Here is a 22403-nt window from a genome sequence, read left to right on the forward strand (position 1 = left end):
TGCCGAATATCGGCGGTGAACATCTGCTGGTAGCAGTTGAAGATAGTGTCAGCGTATTGGGAAAACATTTCAACGCCAGCAAATCTGGGATCCAAATAAGTTTCTTGAATGAGTGCCGGAAATAAAATTCAATATTTGTTGAATGATATTCAGGTCAAATAGTTGAATATATACTAAAGGCATTGGGAGATTCCTCAAGGTTGCTTTATTTTATTTTATTTTATCAAACTTTTTTTTACTTTGTTTGGATTCTATTTATTTTATTCCACATTATTTCACGTTTTTCTGTTTCAACACGCTCATTCACCAACTCGATCCAGCTACTCGTGGCTTGTCCAGGTGTGCCTTATTGTCTCATCTGTTGGTTTGTATTTAGTTCCCTCCTTTCCCTCAGTTCAAGTTTGATTCTGTTGCTTCCATATGATGACATGCATCTCTGTAGTGAGTATTTATTTTTCTTTTTGTTGCAATAATTTTCACTTCTGCTTTTTAGTTTTTGCAAGATTATCCGTGATGTTCCGCAAGTTTGGTCAGTTTAGTCAGGGCAAGGAAACAGAAACTTCTAATTTTTGAACATCCATGAAAAAACTTCACCGGAATGTCCTTGCTTTTATATTCAAATGATCCCGACTACAAATGCTTGTCATTTTCACACACACCCCAAAAATCTAAAACCAAATCGCCGCTTATATGCTTCATGTGATCAACAGAGGGCTGATTACCATTTCCGAAATCTTCCGTCAAATTCAGGAATGATTGGAATTCAATGCACGGCCACGCAATCATCCTTTGCATCTCCTCTCCTCCTCTTCATCAGCTCACAGAACCTTTCTCTTCTTACAACTCGTGGAAGCGCATACACGAGGCCATTGAGTCTACCGCCGCCTCATTTAAAATACAAACACACAGACGCTATCTCTTGCCCCTTTTCTATATCACCGCCCAATCAGCGCAAAATTCCCCTGGCACGGCTAGATAATGAGTCATCATTCACTAACACAAACACACACACACGCGCTCACACTAGCTCCTGTCCCGTAATGTCATTATAAAACCCGCAGCTTTAAATTATACTCAATCAATAGTTCTTGTTTATCTGTACCCTGCGCCTGTGCCTGCAGTTATCCGTACTTGCGAATGCTCCCAGCCTTTCCAAAGTAGCCACATCAATGACGGTATTAGAATCTGATAAACTAATTGACCGCCCGACTGTCTCAATGGAAAACCAATTGAGATGCAGCTCGGCGTCTCCCTCTTCAACAATGAAGGGAATGTTAATGTTTTTTGTTTTTAAGGGGCGGGGGGGGCTGTAAGGTAAACACCTCGAGCGGTCTGGATGCTTATTAGCATTATCACACAGCTGCTACACAATACAGACAGTGATAAACATTCCTGGAATCACAAGGACTTTATTTGGCAGGGTAGTGTCGCTTGAGGCCCGCAGGAAGGGAAAATATATCAGAATTAACACGAGGGAAGGAGTAAACGCCGTATTTCTCTTTTGGTCATAAAAACGTGGAGTTGAAATATTGAATCCATATTGGTTAACACCACGGTTTAATTCCACATGGTTATAAAACACATGTTTACGTGGAACATATGTAGCAGCTAAGCCAATAACGTTCTCGCTCCAGCATGAAAACTATACGTGACATTTCATCGGGATTACCCGCTCGGTCTAATTAGAGGTAGAAGATAAATAACTACAAAAAGTGAGAAACCAGAGTGTGTTGAAAAGAGCAGCAACTAAAATGTAAGAGTGGGAAAACAGTTGAGGCAAAGTGCACGTGGGAGTGTTGCTTGGAATGGAGCCAGCGCGATTGTGACGAGAGCGAGCATGAACGTTTCACGAGACGGGCTTCGAGTCAGCTTGCGCCTTTACTGAAAACGACGCAATGGCGTCCACAATTGTGTGTCTGCAGGTGGATGCTCATCTCAATTGCTTCAAGCTTAATTGATCTGCAACCGGAGGCACCGCTAACCTGATTTGCCTTCCACTCTTTTAATTATAGTCTTTATCAGTCCCCATTTATTTATTTATTTTACAAAAAACTGTAACTGTAGCAGAACTGGAACAACCCGGTTGCTCAATTTGGATGAGCTTTATTACGGTATTTTCCGGACTCTCAAGCGCACCTAAAAACCTAAACATTTTCTCAAAAGCCGACAGTGCGCCTTAGAGTCCGGTGCGCCTTATATATGGACCAAATTCCAACTTTTTTTCCAAATTTAAACTGGCCCGAAGCATTGTGTCATGAAATCAATCATAAGTGGCCCGCTGAAGACTATGAATCATGAATCAAAAAGACTATGGATCATTATTTTGTGATTATAAAGTAATATGTCGCATCTGAAGTTGAAATAAAAAAGATAAAATGGAGAATGATTTGATTTGGATTAAAAATCTGACATGATGCATTAATGGTGCGCCTTATAGTCCGGTGCGCCTCATATAAGGACAAAGTTTTAAAATGGGCCATTCGTTGAAGGTGCGCCTTATAGTCCAGTGCACCTTATAGTCTGGAAAATACGGTACTTTTTTTTATCTTATGTGGCCTTTTTATCATGCAGCTTGAAAATATTTTCATAATATTAGGAATTTTGATCTACTCCCATTTGATCATTATGTTTCATCTGAAAAACATTCCAATCTAGGTGTTGTTGGAATAGACATGAACAGTCTGTCATATAATCAGAAATTCATCTTATAAGACACCCAGACTTAACATCTCTAGCCTGGTTTAAATTTCCAAATCTTTGACAAGCCTATTTTGTGCAGGAAAGGAAATGTCCCACCCGAGAGACGGCAACTTCACCAAGATCCGAATTCTCAGTCTAATCCAGTGTCTACATCTGTTCCCCCACCCTCATCACTCGACTACTGCTGAGCGAGTAAACAGGTGCATTTCGTGTCTGGGTCACTTTCCGGGCCACTTTTTCCCTCGCATCCTCCCGTCTACTGGTAATATCCATCCAACACTCCCTTTTGGCCCCCAGCCCCATCCTTGCTCTACCCCCCGATTATGGGCTGGTAATAAGAGGTCTAGACATGCTTGATTAGGATTAAGGCAGGCACGGCGAGGTCACGCAGCGAGAAGCGGCTTTAACTCGGACACACACTGCTGCGAAGATGGGACGCGCCCCAAGAGGGCCCCGGCCAGAGGTTTTTGAGGAACGGTCAAGGGGTCATGAAGAGAGCGTTAGAGGGGTGTGAATGCAAACAGCTTTCATCGGAGCAGACAGTCACAGTCAGCCTGGTTAGCGCTCACACTTGAAGTGAAAATTACAACGGTGACGAAATGGCTTGGGGTGCTTCCGTGCAATGTTGTCCAACTAGGCGTGGCCAAAAAGATCAAAATAAGAGGATCACATCAGATTTTTGGTCAGAAAATATGATTGCTATAGTCCGGGGATGGGTCATTGGTGAGTGGCATCTTGATCGATAAAAATGGAGCAAACTATGAAAGGAAAAAGTGAAAATTGTAAAAATGAATAAAAAATAGGACACAAAAATCCGTAATTATCCAAACTGAATATGCATAATTTTTAGTTGCAGTATCACCAATCACCACTAGATGGCAGATATGTCTTAATTGTGCTTACACTGTGTCTAATAAAAAAACAAACGTGAGTGCACGACATAATTTTTGGTAGATTTGGAGTACTTCAATAATATTAAAACATATTTAAAGGAACACAAATAAAATTTAGCACACAAACACTATTTTCCGGACTATAAGGCGCACCCAAAAACCTAACATTTTCTCAAAAGCCGACAGTGCGCCTTATAGTCCGGTGCGCCTTATATATGGACCAAATTCCTAAATTTAAACTGTTCCGAAGCATTGTGTCATGAAATCAATCATAAGTGGCCTGCTGAAGACTATGAATCATGAATCAAAAAGACTATGGATCATTATTTTGTGATTATAAAGTCATTTGTTGTGTCTGAAGTTGAAATAAAAAAGATAAAATGGAGAATGATTTGATTTCGATTAAAAATCTGACATGATGCATTAATGGTGCGCCTTATATAAGGACAAAGTTTTAAAATGAGCCATTCATTGAAGGTGCGCCTTACAGTCCGGTGCGCCTTGTAGTCCGGAAAATACGGTAAGTTTCCACTCATCCTCAATAATGTGCAGGCCCCACATGTATACGAAACATCCCCTATAATGAGTGTTGTTAGCAAGTACTGGAGGCTGCGTAGCGTCTGCGACAAACGTGTAAACTTGTTCGCTAACCTCGCTGACAGACGGCGATTGAAAATGTTTCCATTCACACCCGGGCTCCCGTTGGCATCTCACATAGAGACACACATCTGCACTCTGGGGCCACGAACGGAAGATAACAGGGACATGCTAATGTGTGCTAATGATGTCATTATCTCCCGATGAGTGTAAATGGAGCGAGAGATGCAGCAGTGTGGAAGGTGTAAAGTTCTCCCCATCACGTTTGGGCGTGCATGTGTTGGGAAGTTACGCAATCACGACAGAAAAAAAAGTCACACACCGTTTTTTTTCCCATTCTGTTTGATTGGTTGAAATCCAAATTGTTCAACCATTAGAGTTCAGAGGGTTCATTGGATGCCACTCTGGTCTGTTTGAACTTTGACCTTGTCAAGTGAATAATTCATAGTGACGACATAGAGTGGAGTCCGGCACTCCACCATTTGTGTCATTTCATTGTCGGCACAGCTGCGGATGCTAAAGAGTCAGTCTGCTTTTTTTTTTTTTTTTTTTTTTTGTAACCGTTTATCGCACGCAACCACATGTTTCACGAGCTTGCATCATCGACTCCTACATGTGTGGGCCCCTGGCACGCTTGCTCTTCTCCAAAAGCTGCTAGAACATTTGCTTTGTGGTGAGGTAGCAAGGTGCGAGTAAATAATCCCAAACGATAAAATGAAATTTGTCTCCAAGCTTCGCGTTTGTACCTTAACCACTCAATCACAGTGGAATGGTTGCCACATGTTTGCTCACTTGGGAAGGCGCCAAAAATAAACCCAAATCATTTGAGAATTCTTTTTAAATGCAAGATGAGGCAGCAGAATATGAATCGTCTTTTTTTTTTTTTACTGCAACCGAGCTGTCACTCAACCCTGATGACTCTCTTTCTCTTCCCACCCTCCACTTTTATTCTGCCTGATGAGTTTCCAGGCTGTCAGACACTGTATCTCCACTCTCTATTTGCACCCCCCCCTTCCTCTTTCCCACCCCCCATTGGTTGCTACTCTCCCTTTATCATTTATAGAGCGTTTCTTCACTGCTACCCGGGCTTGGGTTTAGTTTTAGGAGGGGGGGTGGCGGCTATTGCGTTTTCAAGCAAACTGAAATATTCATGCATAAGAGCTCTGTGAGAGAGCGACTTCACATGTCCCCCCCCCACCCCCTCTCGAGTTGTGTGCCTCTTCATGATTGCGTAGTATGAAGTAGAGCCGCGGGTAGCCAGCTCGGCATCTTTTGTGTACTTCTCTGTTTGTACTCTTGCTTTTTTTTTTTTTTTTTTTTTCTCCCTTCCTCTATCTTTGCCAGGTGATGCGTGAAGCTGCGGTCGTTTTGATTCGGCTCCCAAAATAACGACTTGGCGCATCTATTAGCAATGAAGTATTCTGCAGGCAGGCACTCACAAGACCAACCCAAGGGGGGAGGTTGGAATTTTGAAGAAGTGTGTAGCTATAGCAATCCATGGAGCTCATGTTTACCTTTAATTAAGCCAAATAGCTGAATTAAAAAAATGCCTGTTTGTATTTCTCTCTATTATTTTCCGACCTCTCTTGCACCTCGACCCCCCCCCACTCTGCATCATCTCGGAGGCAGCAGCCGCTACATGTACACCCAGTTGCTATGTGGGCACCATGACAACCGTCATGAATTCGGCATGGCGCTCACGTATGCAGGCGGATGTAGTGCGTGTGTGTGTGCGTGTGTGTGGATGCAGCATTTCAAATGGCGCTCACGTATGCCGAGGATGAAACCTCTCCTGGGCTTTGGTGTACATTCAGTCGGGTCTTCCTCTTTTGATTTATTCAGCGTTTATGCATGCGGCTTTTTGTGTGGAAGATTCCTGTGGAAAACAAAAAAAGTCAATCAATCCAGATTTTTATTCACACCCCATCCAAAAGGATTTTTTGATGAAACATTTGAAAATGATAAATCCCCCCGCCCTACATGGACATTAAGTAAGCAAACAAAAAAAGACAGAGCAATCCAATTATGTGATGCTATCTAACTCAAAAAGCAACCTCAGTATCCCCAAAATTCCTGTGGGTGTAACAGGAGGATTTTAATTTACTGCCTTCGAGCGCTTAAGGCTTCTTCATTCTTCACGGAAAATGTTGCTGCCTAGACTTCAGGATCCAAAAAAAAAAAAGATTCATTCTCCCTGTGTGTTGGTTGTTTTGTTCACCGTGCACACGGCTCGCTTTGTCTTCACAATGTAGAGGATGCTTGCCCGGAGAAACATTTGTCATGTTGTTTATTATCACCATTTTTAGTTTATTTTTTTATTTGTTTTTTCCTCAAAAAGTTGATCCTACAGCAACTTTTGTAAAAAAAAATAAAAATAAGGGGTTAAATCTAACCTATGAATGTTTTGTAGAAAAACATATCAAAAATGGAAACAAGACTTGATGGGGGGGAAAAAATATTGTTAAATAAGACATGAGATGTTTTTTTTTATGGCTAGAGGAGAAAGAATTCCACCTATGAAGCAGACCGACTTGATTAAATTACCTTAAAGAAGAGCACAAGGGTTCGATTTGGCAAGGTTTAAGAATTTTAACATGATTTGTCAGACATGTTGCTCATACTCCCCTGACTATACATACATATGCACTTTTGTTATATAGATTTTTCACATTCCAGTTGATGCACACAAAAAGGTCATTTTGTTTCTGGAAAAATGTGAGGATCATTGCACACAGAAAGAATTGGGCACCTGTAACTTTGCCAAAGGCGGGATAAACAAGCTTAAGATTTCCAGTAGTTTTCTTGAATGTTGCTATTTAGGCTAATTTATCTGCATGGGCCATGTCCTAAAAAAACAACTTTCATTCTTAAATCTTAATGCTGAACCACATTTTTTTTGCTTTTGGTTCTGATCCATTTAAAAAAAAAAAAAATTAGACTGTATTGAGGGAATAATATGAGTTATTTATCAACATGTGGCAGTAATAATAATCCATCAATGGCGTTGACAGATGACCTCATGAGATCAGAGCTGCAAATTCAAATGTACAGTAGCTCACATTGTCCGCCAAGGCAAACCACTTCGGGGAATATTTCCACATTTCCAGGAACTTTAACGCCAGTCTTTATGTTTAGAGCTTCAGGTCATGTGACCGGTCCAAGTTGAACCTTAAGTTTCTTCTTAGCTGTTTGACAATGACAAATAAACTGAAACACTCCAAGATATTTTAAGATGATAATGTGGATGAGTTACGCTCCAACTTGTGACCAAACGTCTTAATCAAAGCGAAGATGGGAATGCGGATGAAAGGCAAGCAAAGATCCCTTTAGAAAAAACTAGCCAGAGGTCTTTTGTGCCATCTGTGGAAGGAAATACGCCTTAAGAGTATCTATTATTATTTTATTTATTTTTTGGGTTTTTCGCTTTTTAAGGACAACCTAAATATATTTGTAAGGGGGGAAAAAACCCTTTGTGTGAATCTGTCAGCTGATTAATACAAGTTAAAAACATCTTGGGGTGCTTGAGGCGGGATGGCTAATTTGTGAAGACACTCTTGATTGATCTTAATTTCCAGAAAGATTTTTTACAAGCACGTACTGTGCGCTAAGGAAGGTGATCGCCTTACGGCTATTATGTTTAAGGTGTCACAAGACATCGGGGGGAGGCGTGTTTCGATCAATGCGTGTACATTGGATGCAACTCAATGTTGGCAATGTGACAAGTTGCTCATTTGGACTTATACAAAAGAAGCCTTAGAACTTCACTTAACAACCGGCGGAGACGTTACAAATTCTTTTCGTACGAAAGAATTTGGTCACAGTGTGTCTTCGGAGTGGCTGATGCAATGTATGCTCAATTAAATTTGTGTTTTCATGCAGCTTTGACTCAAATCATGAAAGAGGTAAAAGTGGATGCTGAGGGCTCTTGTCGGACTTCAATGCCACGGCAACAAGCACAAATTGGGTCACTGGGAAAAAGCCAGTCTGTTGTCTCCATGGCAACTGCCGTGTGTTGACATAGCTCCTCGTCCGGGCAAATACTCCATCGTGCATTTTCGCTCATATGAAAACCTCTATTGACTTTTTGAGCTTTGTGTTTTGTGGAGCTGAACGGTTGAAGGGACTCCACTTTCGTACGTCAATATTACTCTATCAGCTATTCGATGTGTTTTATTAATGCAGGGGCAGACCCTAACCTTCCATGCAAATGTTCTTTATTGGACTGACTCGATTCTCCATTCTGTCATGAACACCATGCTTACGTTCCTGATTAAAGAAAAAGAAAAAAAAAAGAGATTTTCCCTTCATTAATGCCAGGATGATGTGCGACATGGACATCTCATTGCTGTACAGTGTGTGCGTGTGATGGGGGTCACACAAGAGGTCAGAATCTTGCTGCACTTGATTGGAACAGGCGGGTTAATTTCAGAGCTTCCCACTGAGATTAGTGAGGAGAGATCTGGACGGGAGAAGAAGGGGCTAAAGGTTGAGCGGAGAATGTATGACTTGCCATATGTGAGAGGAGTGGAAACGCTGAGTAATGAACAGAAACAAAAACAGATAGGTGTGGCCGGATCAATTTGAAGGAAAGCGTTCAAAAATGATATAATGCATTAAAAGCACACGAGTGGTGTAAATAGACATCTCTGTTTGTATCCATTGGCATCTTTGTGGTGGGCTGCTAGGTGTCAGTAAACACAAGCTCCCTCCCACCCCTTAGCCCACAGCACTTCTCACCTTGAATCAATGTCCAAAGAAAATGATGGTATCCATGGCAACAGTATCCCCCCCGAGAGTGCAAGAGGCAATTTGGCAAGTTGGATTCGACACATGGTGGCAAAATGATAATTGTCAACGACACCGTGAGCCAAAAATAATACAGTAGATGGGTAAACTAAATTACCCACCCCCGCCCCCCTGGCCACTTAGCTCTGCCCCTGTCAGCGGTAAAATACATTACTACTACTCCTCAAACTAATTTTAATGATACTAACCTAAAAGTGTGTTTATCTCTATTGCTTCAATTTAATGGCCAAGCTGAAATATAGAAATGTCGATACAGGAACCCAACTTCCTGGCGTCAACACACTTTGCGTGCCTATATACTTTTCCAAACTGTTTCGCTGCCTCAGCACTTTTCAGACTCTTTCTCATATTCGCATTACAGTTTTTTGACAGGCCGCTAAATCACATCGATGCAAAACTCACGCCAGGTACCAGTAAATTCCAGTAAAGCTCATAAATACCCAATATGAGCACCAGTCTGGTTAAAAAAACAAAAAGAAGGATTTTAATTCACCATGCACGCCCCCTCCCCTTCCCCAACTAATCGTTTAGTGCAGTCACATGGTATGTGTGTGTCGTGAATTCAAATCCGAGTTTTGCCGTTTTGAATCAAGAGGCTTGTTGATTAGAAGTTGCTAGCTGCACGAAGTTCAACGAGGGTTTAGCAGTGCAAGTCCCTGCAGATGTAATTATGTTTGCACGTGTCTGTATACACATTGTATGTAACGTATTTGAAAATGATAAGGCGATTTCTTGCCACGTTTTTTTTTTTCTTATTCTACACAAATTTTCTGTGTCAAGGCAAAACTGTTGACAGCTGTTTTGATGCACAGCACTGCTCCCGGCTCTTGTCGAAAGATCTAATAGAGCGCATTGCTTCTGGCAAAGTCATGCAAAACAGGAATGCATGCCAAGACAGTTGACATTCTGAAATGTATATTGGTATGGCGATAAGCTATAGCATTAAAAACACCAAAGATCACAACAAGTGCTCTCGGCGACGAGGCTTCTTGCTCGCCTGCCTTTTATGCCCTCCTCCACACTTTGAAAAATTCATGCAAGTTCCCAGCAAAGAGCTTGAAATGATTAAACATTCAGATTCTAAGTCTGAAAATGGAAGCTGAAATCGTGCCCGCCTCCCTCGCTGCACGTGCGCTCGGTCGACAAGTACGGCTAGAATGTTTTTGTACAGGCATCAAACATTCCGACGGAATTTTATTCATTTTTAATGGAAACCAGTGATTACAACATTTCAACACATCTTTTTGTAATGAAAGGGGAGAAGAAAACTATGGTTGCAAAAGTGTGCACACCCTCTTCGGTATTCAGTATAATGGCCATCGGGAAATCCGGACATTTTCTCGAACGGCCGGTTCATTTCACCAAAGTTAGCACACAAATGCTGATTAAGCTCCAATAAACTTCAGATGTTCTCATAGGCTTCCTCAATCGTGTCATAATTTTACCAAAACAGCTCGTCAGTTACGTCTGGTCACAAGTATGAGTACAAATAAAGGTCGGCACCTCCTTTGATGCCTGGAATTGAGCAATAAAAAGCCAATATTTATTTAACTCTACAACTCTACTCTGGAGTTTCCCCACTTCTCGCTCTACCCAAGATCAACTCATTTCAAAAGTGGAGGCGGTCAAATGAGTAACCCGGCCCCAAAAAATCCCCTCCCAGCGTTTGTTTATAGACAACAAAAGTGCCCCAGGATCCAAAAGAGCAAAAGCAACAATGACTTGTGTGTTTTTTGTCATCCTGACCCGGAATTACAGTGTTATTGCAGTCCAACTGAACCGCTCTCAAAAGCCACTTTCATTACCACGGACAAGGCCTCTGTAATTTTATTGGAGCCGCTTCTACACACAACAAAAGCGGCAAATCTTTCTTAAAGGGAAGGCACAAACAACTCTTGTGCGAGTCACACACTGCCCTGCTGTTTTACGACTCTCTGTTTGGGAATTTACGAAATGTAAAAAAAAAAAGTTGTTGATCGAAAGTCCACAAATCCAATAACAACAGAAGGTTGTCATTAAGTCACATTCTTTATTTCACAATAGCAAGAAAGTGAAAATGTTTGTTTCATGTTTAGTCATCCTGGAAAAGCTTAAAAAATAAATGTAACCAAATTTTGCGGCTGCTTATTTCCAACAACCGTCACTCAGTCGTGCTTGAGTGACAAGCAAAAATATTTAGCATACGTCGGATGTGTGAGGATTTGCAAGGAATTGGGTAATCTATTAGCCGGTCGGTGGCGTTGATCGGCGCCGTGTTCAAATCCTGACGTCACACGCTAGCAGCCGCAATCGTCTCAGATTACTGGGAATTAAGACGAGCCTTGAGGATTTTAATCTCTTACAGGTGTTAGACTGTGGATCAGTGGATAAACATTAGCTTTGATATTTGGCAGCGCAATTTGGATTAGCTTGACTTGTTTGTGTTTATTCAAAAAGTCGACAAAAGTATCGGGACACGTTGAATTTGTTCTCAATTTACTCCTTGCATCAATTTTGTATTTATCCATTCTTAAATACCGTATTTTCCGGACTATAAAGCACGCCGGACTATAAGGCGCACCTTCAATGAATGACCCATTTTAAAACGTTGTCCTTATATAAGGCGCACCGGACTATAAGGCGCACCATTAATGCATCATGTCAGATTTTTAATCCAAATCAAATCATTATCTTTTTTATTTCAACTTCAGACGCAACAAATTACTTTATAATCACAAAATAATGATCCATAGTCTTTTTGATTCATGATTCATAGTCTTCAGCGGGCCACTTATGATTGATTTCATGACACAATGCTTCGGGACAGTTTAAATTTAGGAATTTGGTCCATATTTAAGGCGCACCGGACTATAAGGCGCACTGTCGGCTTTTGAGAACATTTTAGGTTCTTCGGTACGCCTTATAGTCCGGAAAATACGGTAGATAAAACTCAAACAGCAGACGTATAACGTATTGGGATAAAAAATAAAAAAATCCACATCAGCCAGAAGAATAACCGCCCTCATCTTTAAACATTATCAACATTACAGCGAAAACCGAGATCTAATATGGCCGTAAAGTAACAAGCCATCAAAGCCTATGAAACGAAAACCCATAATGCCGTAACATGCTCATAAATCAAACGTCCAACAATTGTGCGCCTACAATGTCGTGCCCCCCCTCGAGGTTGCGGCTTATAGAGTAGCGAGCCGCAGCTGAAGGCGTCGTTGAATCGAGCACTGTGGCACGGAGAAAGGCCGCCATTGTTTAACGTTGGCCGTAACAATAGGAGCTCTGTCGGAGCGGATCATCTGTTTTCTTGGCTAGTTGGCCCGCTAATAGGGCTACTTATGCTCTGTAAATGGGCTGGAGCCTGGGCAGAAACAAATAAACACACAAACAGATAAACATGTCGGGCGGTGTGTGTGAGCGGCGGGAGTGGGTGTGTGTTTAATCAGTGGAGGGAGGTTTTTGTATTGATAGGATGTTGTCACACTCATCTGCAGAAAGAGAACATGGATTACGGCTTTCCTAACACTACTCTGCATTTTTTTATCCCCCCCCTAAACCCTAACATGAGCGCTTACGTTTTTCAGAGCTTCCATAAATCATGCGTGAAGCATGTGCTGACAGTCGATATCACCTTTGAAAATTGCCACGGCGATATTTGGGATGAGTAACGTCATTGTGATATTGCTCGGCGCTACTGCTGCCGTGTAAAAGCAGCCGGAATTCTACGAGTGTAATTCGCCGATGCTTTAAAGCGTCTTGCGACAACTCACGATTGACAAGGAATGGTGCGAGGGAGAGATTAAATGGGCGAGACAAAGAGAGGGAGAATGAGCTCACGCCCAACATTTTCCAGGTCAGCCCAAACGCTCGGGGCTAAACTCACGGCCAGTCTGTTACTGTTTTTCTTCTCCCCCATCTCACCCCCACCCCTCCGTTTCCCCTCACTCTAACACTCTCGCCCAGGGGCAAAGTCGAGCTGCAGTAGGATTCAGCCGTTGCCACGGAGACCAAAGAGACATCGCTACCATAGCAACACAGCATCGCTTGCTCAAGCGTAGATCTCCGTCTTCCTCTCATCACGTCCACTCGACCCTCTCAGCTGTAATTTTGTGATCTTTGCCTCTTTTATCGACATATTTTCATCATTTGTTTCTTGTAATTTAATTTGTATTTTGCCGTTTTAGGCCTGGTGATGTAATTAGAGGGCTGCCGCTAGTCAAAAGTGCTGCAATTGAACTGCTTTCACGGGCCAGGCAGACACTCACTCCACATGTCTCTTTTCATGGCGTCAAAAAGAGCAAACGTTCGGATCGAATGGACCAACTTCAATTACGCTCTCAATGGATTGTGGAGTTAAATGCCGCTCAATGCACACTGAAAAGCTATTTAATAGCGTTTCGGAACTCTGCCAAGAAATATCTGGCAATCAGAATAAATTTAGCTAGAATCATTTCTATTACAGTCCATTTATTGCTAATTCTTGAAGAATGAAGATTTTAATCTCAGCAGATATTTTTTTACGTGTTACATTACACTGTGGATCTTTTCATTTTGAATGATTCCTCACAAATCCAAATAAAAATCTGAGGGAAAAAAATATGAATTATTTTTGTGAAAAACTGAAATATACCTGACTTTTCTCCAAATTAATACGATTCATAGATGTAATATTCTCTAACCTAAATACATATATATTTATTATGACAAATAAAATCGGATCCACAAAATTTATAAAAAGGGTTCATATAAATTCTAACTAGGTTTGACCCGAATTTGATCCACGTAATTGCAATTACCTGGAATTTAATTCAATCAAATTTAATTTAATTTAAACCCCCCTGCTATTCATGCTTTTATTGTTTTTGTCAGCTTGTAATAACTGCCAAAGAGGCACAGTTTGATCCTGCTCCTGCAAAATGACTCACTGAAGAGAAAGGCTGTGTGAAATTTTCCCGCACTTGATGCTCCGTCCAAAAAGCAATATGGCGCATTTTCATTCACTCCGAGTTTTTTCTTATAAGCACCTCAAGGTGTGTCGACTTCCCGAGTTGTAGCAGGCGTCCATCACAAGTGGTCAGATGAGGTGTACGCTGATGCGTGTTGCCATGTCGACCGCGGAGCATGACAGTGGACGGAAGCTTGCTCGGAGGGGATGCTGGCGAAAAAAAAACTCACACCAACGGGAGATTGAGTTTATAGATTATTTATATGGCTGTCAAGGACTCTCAGCATCATACGCGGCGGGTCGTGCACATGTATGCGCGACATTTTTAAAAAAAACAGCCCAGGCCGAATAACAAACCAAGAATGAATTTTCTTTCCCATCATGCCGTGCACGAGCGTACAAATAAATGACAACGCACAAGCTCCCCGACCCCCTGGCAAGGCATCTAAATAAAAATCCGCCAACCATACCGGATGTGCATCATTGGTTGTTATGGCCACCGGGGAATATTCTTAAGGGTTGCCAAGGTAACAGCTTGGGGAACGCTTTGCCAGCTTGTCACTGACTGGTCTGAGGATAGAAAAAGTGCCAGTGATTTTTTTGTGAGCCTGTGTGACGAAATGCATATGCGCATGATTAGTCGAGGTGTTGTTGTGATTTATGATGCCTGATGGGAGTTAGCTGCAGTGGAAACATGTTTACATACCGTGGCCATATTGGCGTGTGTGTGCGTGGGAGGAAGAAATTGATGTGCTGGTATGCGTGATGGTCGTCCGAGTAGGAGAGATGCGAGACTATTGTGATTCCGATCAAAGCGTCTGCCATTCATGCCAACAGACAGGGGGGATGAGGGAAAAAGAGGAACCAGTTGCCATGGTAACGCAATCAGAAATCTCCGTCCAAGCTGGTCTCGGCCTCTGTGGACGTTTCGGTCTCCCCGTGCAACATACCAACACACGTACGATTGGGGTGTCGTATTTTTTCGTTTGTCTCTGTTTTTTCCGTTTCACTCTCTCACGCTCTCCTCATTTCTCCTGCCCTATATTCATACTCTAATCTGGTCCAGTCTGTCTTCTTGTCTGACTCCAGTAATCTTGTCAGGACAGATGGCACACACACAGCAGCAGCAGCAGCATCTGTCATGAACTTTAGATTACATCTTTGAATGAAAAACATTCCAGAAAATAAATGAAGTGGAAACACAAATGTGAATAAGGGAATGTTGCTACAATCCAAAATATTTTTGATTAGCAAAATCACAATGAGCCCTAGTGGATACATTTGAACAGGGGTGTGTAGACTTTTTATATCCACCGAAAATAAATCCTGGTACTCAAATTACATTCTATAGAATTTTATTTTTTGCCTTATAAGACAAAACAAAAACACCTGACGTTCATTTTTCAGACATATGCCATGTTTATTGGACTTAAACAAAATATGCTTCAAAGCAAATAAATCCCACGGCTAGCGTCAGGCTGGGCATCATAAAACAACGGGACGTTAAGCCTTAATCACCGTGACTGTGGCTCAGATGTAAAAAAAAAAAAATCATAAAATGAATGATGGTCGCATTCCATTTTGCTGGTTGAGAGAGAGAAAGCACAGCTGTGGATTACGATGTCCGCCGTTGTCAAAGTTTACAAAGGGTGAGTCATCGTAAGTTGTGTCATCATTGGACACAATACACACGCGTAACATCCCACTTCATCGCCTTTCTGTGACACTTCCAGTCTCGTTCCATCGCTGATACAAAGCTGCTACTGTGCTGCTCTAAATGCACTTTTTAAGATATTGTAAATTATCGGCTCGGGAACCGCAGGTTGAGAACCGCCGATGCCTTTTTGACCGTTCTGACCTCTGCGGACTGGCAAATGGGGTCCATCTGTTGCGCCATAATGGCAACTAGCAGTGCAATTATCGCCCAAAGCAGGCCGCCGGTTCGATACCCATTGACGGGTGATGGATAGATGGATAAATGGAGAGGTGGAAGGATCGACAGCAATGCGGGCAGCGGTAACACGGAGCGAGACGAAGGGGCGAGTTCATATTGGGGAGGAGGGGGGTGTCGGCGGCGGGGGGGCAGGAGACGAGGCTACATGACGTTTGTTTCCATGGTGATGGTCTCTCTGTCTCCAGCACGTAGAGAGACGGTATTTAAAATGCGCCTGTGCATTTGTGTTTGTCTAATGGCATTTTCGTCAATAAAGAATCATTTCCAGTTTAGTTTTTGACAGAACTGTAAATAAAGGCGGCTGCGATTGATCCGGGGTTTAGTGGTGTATTTTATATATATATTTTTTTTTGCAGCCGGGGGGGCTCTGGGTGGGGTTGTCAGCATGCAGACGTCAATGAGTGCATTTCAAGTCTTGATCCTGTCACGACGTTCACAGCCGACACAAATATGAATTTCACTTTTCATTTGGTCTAACATGACCGATTTGTTTTGCGCTTGAGGACCGTGATACCGCCATTAAGATCTCCCTCACTGATGACTGTTATAATGGTTAAAAATAGTTTTGTGTGGGCTCATCTCTCTCCAATGGCCTCGCAAACACAGCAATTTGATTGAAGGGTGGGGGGGGGCATAAAATGTAAGAAGCTGCAGCTTGTTGGAGGCCCCATTGATGGACTCGTACTGTGTGTGAGTATATGATTGACACTACAATGTATGCTCCTGCTTACGTAATGGCGTGTGCACACCAGGTTGTCTTTGTGGAGAAAGAGGCTGATATCTGTGTGGGGCGTGACCGGCATGGCGAGAAGATACTGACTGTCGCGCCAGACCCACTGAGCTTGGAAGAGGAGGATGAGGAGGGGGGAGGGGGGGCATGGCTGGGGAGTAGGGATGGATTTAGAAGACTACACTGCTCTCTGGTGTTAGAATTGATAGTGTTCACGTCTGTGTCACAGGATGCTCGCTCAGTAACTTTCCTCAGCCACACCCATTTCATCACTGTCACCTGCTCTCTCTTGTTACCTCATGTATTTGTTCATCTTCCCCCCCCCCCTCCCTTCCCTTCAATAAATCCTGGTCCAAGCTGAATTTGGTCAACCTGCTCCACTCATTCCATGACAATAGTAGGTATTGCCCCCATACACTTATTTAAATAGGCTGTTTATTCTTTGAGTTTGGCTCATGAAAATTGGTAACAAAAACAAAATTGATGCTTTTAAATTTTTGTTCAGTATATTATGGAAAATTAAATGCATTTAGATACAGCTAGTGTGATCTGTGGAGTGTCTGGTTTTGAATTACTGGTGGTGAATAAAAATATGTAAAAAAAAAAAAGTAGATTAAATTCGAATTTTTCTCCAAGTATAATAATAATCATTTAATTAATTCACTTAAATATCCTATTATTGTGTTAATAAAGGTTTTAATTGTTCAATTTAGAATCTGGTTGCAGTTTTAATATCTGGTCGCTAGAGAGCACCCTCGCTTCGTTTTTCAGTCAAAACTGATTTGCGCCACCAGCAGTTTTATGTGTGTATGAAGGCGCTCCCTCATTAGTGTGGCTGGCATCATGCAAGGGTGAAAGGTCACACCTGTGGCTGGAGGCTGAAGCTCAGTTGAAGGTCATCAACAAGTCTGCAATTCTCTTTTGAAATCCTATTAAAGCATCACAGTTAGTCTTTCATAACAGCTGCCTGATTTTTTATTTTTTTTTGCATTATACCTAGTGCAGCTGTGTAAAATGTGAGGATACAAATATATATATTTAAAAAATGTACATAAATTGGCCAAGCTGTTGTCATGCAAAGTAGTTTTTGCATGTATATGAACAGCTCTGTCCTTTCTATGACATTGCGGAGACGTTTCCAATCCAATCCCTGCTGTTGTAATTAGTGAAAAGAGATGGAAGGGCGCAGAAGGGCGCACGTCACGTGGTTCACCTGTCAAACAGGACATCTGGTTGGCACAGGCAATCCTGCCTCCCACCGAGTGAAGCCCGACATCTTGTGTTTGCCAATTAGCCTCAATCGCTAAATGTATTCAGACAAAAGACAAAATGGAACTTATATTTCCATAAAATAACAATTCTCCCCTCTGCATGAATCCGATTGTTTTGGTTTATTCTCACTGCCCTGAGGAATCAAAAATAAAAACTCTCTCTTGATGTGAGTTCTCAATTGACTCCTGGTGGGTGATGATTATTTCCAAATAAAAATGACATTTTCTCCTGAAACATAAACGTTCCTCATAATCGCAGCTCTTGAGTCGAGCCATCAAATGATGTTTGGAAGACGGGGGGTGGTCATTTTTGCACATTTGAGTTCAAATGGAGTCATAAAACTGTCAACAGGAAAGACGAGACATAACAGTGCTGGTCTGGAATCGCTCTAAGGGTGAAGAAGAGAGTATCTGCTTTCTTTCCTCTCCTTGAGGCCATCAAAGAGACTTTCAGATGTGATAGGTTCGGAATATTAATCATATAACAACTCACGGAATTTATTTTTGAGATTCTTTTTATACTATACGTTCTGGGCACTCCTCCTCCTCCGCCTCCTCCTCCTCTTCCTCAGAATCATCATCATCATCACTATTCCTCTCCTCCTGCGGCGAGCCTTCAGTCGACGTCTCCGCCGCAAAAAAACAAGGAGCTCAGGATGATGCGCGCGTCCCACGGGGGATACTCTAAATGGGCCACGCAGCGTGGAAAGACACGCTAGAAGAGGAGGACGAAGAAGAAGCGGGAGGGATGTTTGGGTCTTTGTGGCGCTCTGCCGTCCTTCTCGGCTTCCTGTGCATGTCCCCCGTTCGAGCTGGTGAGTGGAACAAGGTCCTCGCATGCAGACGTTCGTGCAGTTCTACAACACGTGTTGCTCGAGGGAGCACATGCTCATGGCTTGAAATAGATTTTTGTGAAGGTGTGTGAACGTCTTATATTGGAATCATGAAGCCAAAGTGAGTGATACGCTATGTGCTGTTTTTAAATCTCACATTGAGCATCACCTTGGTGCATATGATCCAATTCCCCTCCAAAAAAAAAATTGTAAAATGAGAAATATGAAGGGGAATTGCAGCAATTCCGAGATACAATGCAAATATGCCCCCGATCGGTTGTAAACAGTCGGAATCATAAAACTGGAATGGGCAGTTAGAGCTTTGCTAGGAATGCCGCATCTAGTGTCATCTAATGCTGTTGGGGGGGGGGGGCAAGAATTAAAGGAAAGTCATAAAGAGAATACTCATACGTTTTCAAAAATAAGTCCATTTTAATATTGTGAGTCTCCAAACCCCGGAAAAATTCAATTCCGTCCGTGTTAGGTCATCTAGTTTTCCTCTCACACCACGTTGATGGTGTTAGTATTGAACAGAGAAATCAACTGTGAGACAGTCTGTGTATCTTTGCAGAATAGCATTAGTGGAGATTCTTATGCTGATTTTTTTTAAAAAATTTTCATACCAGACAGCCCACTGTCAGCTCCTCTCAATGTGACCATTAAGGAGATCGAGGTCAACTCGGCCGTGGTCACGTGGGAGACTCCAGAGGGAGACCCAGTGATTGGATTCGCCATCACTCAACAGGTGAGTCCGGTTCCAGTTTTGCATGTCAACAGTTATTCCGCATTTGTGTTCTTCTCCTCAGAAAAAGGACGTGCGCATGCTACGCTTCATCCAGGAGGTGAACACCACCACTCGCTCGTGTGCCTTGTGGGGATTGGACGAGGACACCGAGTACATCGTTCACGTGCAGAGCATAAGCATGGGAGGCAGCAGTCCCCCAAGTGAGCCCGTTCTCTTCCGAACCCCCAAAGAATCCGAGAAGCTGGCGTCCAAGACTCCGGGTGAGGCATGGAAAATAACACCATAAAAGGAACGCTTCCATTTTTTTTTTATCAGGGCTGACCCAGTTAGAACGTCAAGAGCGGTGGCTTCAGAGGGACCTTGCAAATATTAAACGCTCATCACCAGCGGGGGTGATAAGAGTGGGAAGTGGGGAGCGACATATCTCAAAGAGACATGCCCGAGGGAGGAGAACAGTTTAAATTTCAAATCTACTTAAAAGGCTGTGCATAAATACAGGCAGCATCCTTTTTGGCGTCCCAATACTTTTGTCTGTATAACATCCTCAAGGAGGGCAACGTGTAGGACTTTGGAGGTCATCACTTTATGTTCTTTCCCCAGATGAGCTCACACTGGAAGAAATGGGCGAGGCCGCTCAACTCCGAGCTGGCGAGGTCATCATCATCGCAGTGGTTCTTGTCATGTGGGCAGGTAACTAGAGCAAATTAGCTTAATGCTAACAAACAATGCAAAACACTATTGCCAGGCTAACAAATACTCTCCGCACACCTTTGCTGTTTTCATAATCTCGCCTCTCTGTCTGCATGGGTAACTCCGCCTCCCTTGCGTCCCAGGCGTGATCGCCCTGTTCTGTCGTCAATATGACATCATCAAAGACAACGAGCCCAATAACAATAAAGACAAGGCCAAGAACTCGTCGGAGTGCAGCACTCCCGAACATCCGCAGGGAGGGCTCCTGCGTAGTAATGTTTAACGCCATCTGCCCAACCTTGCAATAACTTCACCCCCCCCTCCAACATCAGGACAGGTGAGGCCTTTTTCATCTCATCAGTTATATATAAAAAAAAAATACAAATACCAGTTATTGGGCCAATATTTTAAGGTATCGGGTACTAACGGAGGCGGTCGATACTAGCCACGATACTGTATATAAGAATCTGGCAGCCACTACATAGCACCTGCACCTTAATATAGGATAAATTCTGCAAACACTTTTGTTTGGATCTGTAATGAATTTTATTCTCCTCCCGTTTGGTGTGAATCCATTTTGGGTGTTAAATCTGCTAACAAGCCAACGGGGAGGGAAACAATCTCCTCGGCTGAAGTAATACAATCCTTCACTGTCGACGTAATAAATATTCCAGACTTATTTTAGCAAGCAGGATTAATGGTGAACCGTTGAATAGGCTTAAGGGGAAAAAGAGAGAGAAAAAGATAAGGCATCAAAAAGATGATTATAAAATCGCTTCCAGTGCGTTTTTCTTCTGTTTCAGAGCCTGAGAGCCATTCTGTAGCCAAACATGCTGCGACACAGATTCAACGATCAACTCCTCATGGCACAATGAACAATTGTTGGAATAACATCTGAGTAAGTGGACTCAAACGCTTCCAACAGGGAAACAATAGAGAATAAATCACATTTTTGTTGTGATCAAAAAAACATACATTTGGACTTTCATCCAAAATCCGGATTGTCCCATGTGTTAGTTTTTGTAGCTCTCGATTGGCTTTCGTGCCACTTCTTTGGGCGATCCATCTCGTCGCCGTCTTTCCGGCTTGTGGGCGCCCTTGACATTTCAGGAATATAATGCAACAAGATTTTTTTTTTTTTTTCAGCACAGCGTATATATTGATTGTTACTTTCACTCTTTTTCAAATGATGTCTTGCTTATACTATCAGCGAAAAAAAAAACACCCCACTTATGTTGACATGTTATTTATTAGAAAGCAAATACAACGTAAAAAATAGTAGCTTTTCATTATTCTACTTGTGCACTTGTGTTAGTCTTCTAGGGCACTCTAGTAGAATAATTAATATTTTAAAAAGTGACTAGTAAGGCAGGAAGTCCTACTAGGGCAGTTTTAAGATACTGTATGAAAATTTTGCATGCAAATAGAATGACTCGGTCGCACAAAGAGCACATTGCTACATAGCTCCTGCTCGACTTTGTCTTGTGTCCTTATGAGTCACCGTTCTCCAATCTCGAGCCATACAGCCACACTTCCTCCCTCCCCGTTTCTCATTATGGCGACTTCCATTAAGCCGCCTACTCCGGCCTTCACATCAGCGTTTTTCCGCCTCGTATCCCCTCGTCGCCAAAGTTCTTTTTCGTTGTTTGTCGTGCTTGAGCAACAGGCGATTTTTTGGTAAACAAAATCTGCTGAGGAAAAAGTTGTTGCGGTGGGGCATTACAATCAAGCGTTCGATTAATAGATCCTTACGATTGTTTTATCCTTTGAGGCAAATAAGCATCTGAACGTAAAACATCATCATAAAATAGTTTTTGATGAATTGTTAATTTTCTCCATTGTCCAGTGAGGAAATGAAGTCAATGGCCCATCCTATTTTCCGAGAAAATGTGAATGTTCCAGTATGTACTCTACTACATGATCAAAAAATAAATATTTTCAATGAAGTAAATTTGAGCGACTAGAACTTTCTCATGAGTGCTTGTGTGTGTTTTGTAACGTCACGGTTTTATTTTGGGTGTGCGAGAATTGTTTGCAGGTGCATGTTTAAGGTGTGAAACGCAAATATTATTTTTTGTCCTTTAGAATGCCAAAAAGGATCTAGACAGGCATCAAATGTCAATGTTGTCAGCAAACCAAAACACTGGGAGGCACAGAAGTGCTTGGGTTCTCTTTTTAAACACATTTCTCACTTGACCTTTGAGTCCTCAGCAGCTTATTGACATTTAAATGCACTGCACAGTTAGGG

At 42.3% G+C, this 22403-nt stretch overlaps 1 protein-coding gene across 1 annotated transcript; it reads left to right on the forward strand.

Annotated features, from left to right (window-relative positions):
• The first annotated feature begins 18452 nt into the window (after positions 1-18452).
• On the forward strand, positions 18453-22125 carry fndc5b (fibronectin type III domain containing 5b). Its single transcript, XM_037264825.1, has 6 exons — positions 18453-18702; positions 19347-19465; positions 19527-19725; positions 20066-20155; positions 20299-20492; positions 20959-22125. The coding sequence occupies exons 1-5, from the start codon at positions 18576-18578 to the stop codon at positions 20436-20438; spliced, it is 675 nt and encodes a 224-aa protein (XP_037120720.1). The 5' UTR covers positions 18453-18575; the 3' UTR covers positions 20439-20492; positions 20959-22125.
• Positions 22126-22403: the final 278 nt, after the last annotated feature.

Source organism: Syngnathus acus, chromosome 11 (assembly GCF_901709675.1).
Source record: "Syngnathus acus chromosome 11, fSynAcu1.2, whole genome shotgun sequence".
In the NCBI taxonomy this organism is placed as follows: domain Eukaryota; kingdom Metazoa; phylum Chordata; class Actinopteri; order Syngnathiformes; family Syngnathidae; genus Syngnathus; species Syngnathus acus.